Source organism: Acanthisitta chloris, unplaced genomic scaffold (assembly GCF_000695815.1).
Source record: "Acanthisitta chloris isolate BGI_N310 unplaced genomic scaffold, ASM69581v1 scaffold39219, whole genome shotgun sequence".
NCBI classification, from domain to species: domain Eukaryota; kingdom Metazoa; phylum Chordata; class Aves; order Passeriformes; family Acanthisittidae; genus Acanthisitta; species Acanthisitta chloris.
In genome coordinates this window covers 427-2666 of record NW_008693779.1, presented here as the reverse complement: position 1 = coordinate 2666, position 2240 = coordinate 427, and the positions used below count along the sequence as shown (strand labels likewise).

The 2240-nt window shown below is 53.5% G+C and overlaps 1 protein-coding gene across 1 annotated transcript; it reads right to left on the bottom strand.

The window, feature by feature from the left end:
* Positions 1-640: 640 nt before the first annotated feature.
* LOC103810277 (lysyl oxidase homolog 1) lies at positions 641-1988 on the bottom strand (the record flags this gene model as incomplete). Its single annotated transcript, XM_009083175.1, has 4 exons — positions 641-760; positions 954-1049; positions 1134-1290; positions 1851-1988. Coding segments are annotated over 4 exons (511 nt in total), but the record flags the coding sequence as incomplete, so codon positions are not given.
* Positions 1989-2240: the final 252 nt, after the last annotated feature.

The following is a 2240-nucleotide window of genomic DNA, read 5'->3' as shown; positions in this document are numbered from 1 at the left end:
CCAGGCTGTCTTCTTCCCCCTGGGGGACATGGCGTGGCCAGAGACCCTCTCCAAAAATGCTGAAGGGGTTAAGGACTACAGAGCTAATATGCATTTACATCGTTTATACAGCACTTAGGGGGCCCTGCCTTTATTCCAGCTAAAACCTAGCATTGGATTCCCTCAGGAAATGGGGAAAAAAAAAGATTAAAGAAAAGTTAAGTAGAAAAACTATTTCAAAGAGTCATTCTGGCTTTCCTCCTTTGAATGTGAAGGCATGAGGAGGTTTTGGGGGTCTCGAGGAGCTGCTGGGGTCTCTGGTGGGACACAGGAGCCAGCTCAGGCACTTTCTGAAGAGGGGAACAGAGGTTGAGGCAGGTGGCATCCCTCCAGCCCTGCTCCCATCAAGATCTGAAAGAAAAGAAAACAATATCCCAGGAAATTTGGTATAAACAGCCCAAAAGGGAGCTAGACATCAACCTCCAGCACCATCACCAGCCATATCCAGCTGGTTTTTGGGTGTTCCCAGAGAAAACACAGGTGAAAGGGAGGAAAAAAGGAATTAAACTGCTTGGGTTAGACCCCCAAGGTTTTTTGGGGGGGGCAGAAGAAGGGAACAGAACAGCTAGAAGAGGACAGGGAAGGACAGACGAACTTCTCCTTACTGGGAAATCTTGCAGTTTGTGGTGGAGACGTAGCGACCTGTGTAATGGATGTTGCACCTCACTACGTTGTTGGTGAAGTCTGACTCCAGGACGATGTATTTGGGGTTCACTTGAACCTAAAAACAGGAGAAAGGGAAGGAAAAACACTTCATAAAATTAGTAAGAAGGGGAGAAGCAGTGTCTAAACCCATCGTAAAGGGATGGCACCAAACAAGATGCATGGTCCCAAATCCAGGGGTTGGGAGATCCCAAGCTGATCCCAAATCAGGAATATTTGCCCCTTCAAATCCCCCCAAGGACTCTGGCCACCTTTAGGACATAATTCCCTGGCTGCACATCTGTTATATCGATCCACTGGCAGTCGATGTCAGCATTGTAGGTGTCGTAACAGCCTGGGCTCAAACCCTGTGGCGACAAAAAAGGGGGTTCAGGTGTGTTGGGGAGTGGGGGAACCCCCAGGAGCCCTTTCCTCAGCCCCCCAAAAGCCACCTGGGTGTGGGAGGTGCAGGCATAACGCTTCAGGTTGCCGAAATCACAGGTGGTGTCCTCGAGGCAGAAGCTGGCCTTGTGGCCCTCAGCCACCTTCCTCCCCGTGGTGGCATCCAGCAGGTCGTAGTGGCTGAACTCATCCATGCTGTGGTAGTGCCTGGGGTTGGGGTGGAGGGTGACATTCAGGGTGACCCCCCAAATGGCACCATGCCCTCTCCAGGTGTGATTTTGGAGGCTCCACATCAAGCCAGTTTGCCAGCTCCCTCCTTCAGAGTCTCTGGCCATGCTGTGTCCCCCAGGGGGAAGAAGACAGAGATTTGGAGGTGCTGCCCCAGGAAGGATGCTCAAACCCCTCTCCTCAAGGCATGGATACTTTGGGGATAGAAGGTGCTGGACATGGCAGGAGAGAGAGGGGTCTGAGGTGAGGGGGAGGAGGAGACAAGGAGGGTCCTGGGGTGAGGGGAAGATGGGGACAAGGAGGGAGAGAGGGTGGTCCTGAGATGAGTGAGACATGGAGACACAGGAAGAGAGAGAGAGGTCCTGGGGCAAGAGGGAGATGAGGACAAGGAGTGTGGTGGCTTTGTGGACCAAGAGGTGAAGCAAGGTGACCTCCTCCCACCAGGATCTCAAAGCAAAGCCACAAACTGGGGTAAACTGCATTCACAAAGCCTTAAAGCTGGTCCCAGGGTGGGTTTCTGGGGGGGGTGGGACACTCACTGGTGGCAGCTGTGCCATTCCCAGCTGTGCCGGGGGCGGCTGGGCAGGAAGTCAGCAGTGCCCTGGTTCTTCACCCGCTGGGGGAAGCGCAGCAGCACCCGCACGTCGTAGTCCGTGGCTTCGGCTGTGTAGGCAGTGCTGGGGACACCAAGGAGGGTGTTTCTTCAGCCTCCAGCCCCCGGGGGACAGAAACTTCCCAGGCATGCAGGGTCAGCTTCCCCCTTCCCTTTCCTTCTCCCATCCCTTCCTTCATCCTCCCTCTTCTCACTTTCTCCTTTTCTTCTTCTTTGTCCTTTTCCTTCACCCTGCTCCTCCTTCCCCATTCCTCTTCTCTATCATTCCCTTCCCTTTTCCCTTCCTTCTTTCCTATTTTTCCCTTTCCTCTTCCCT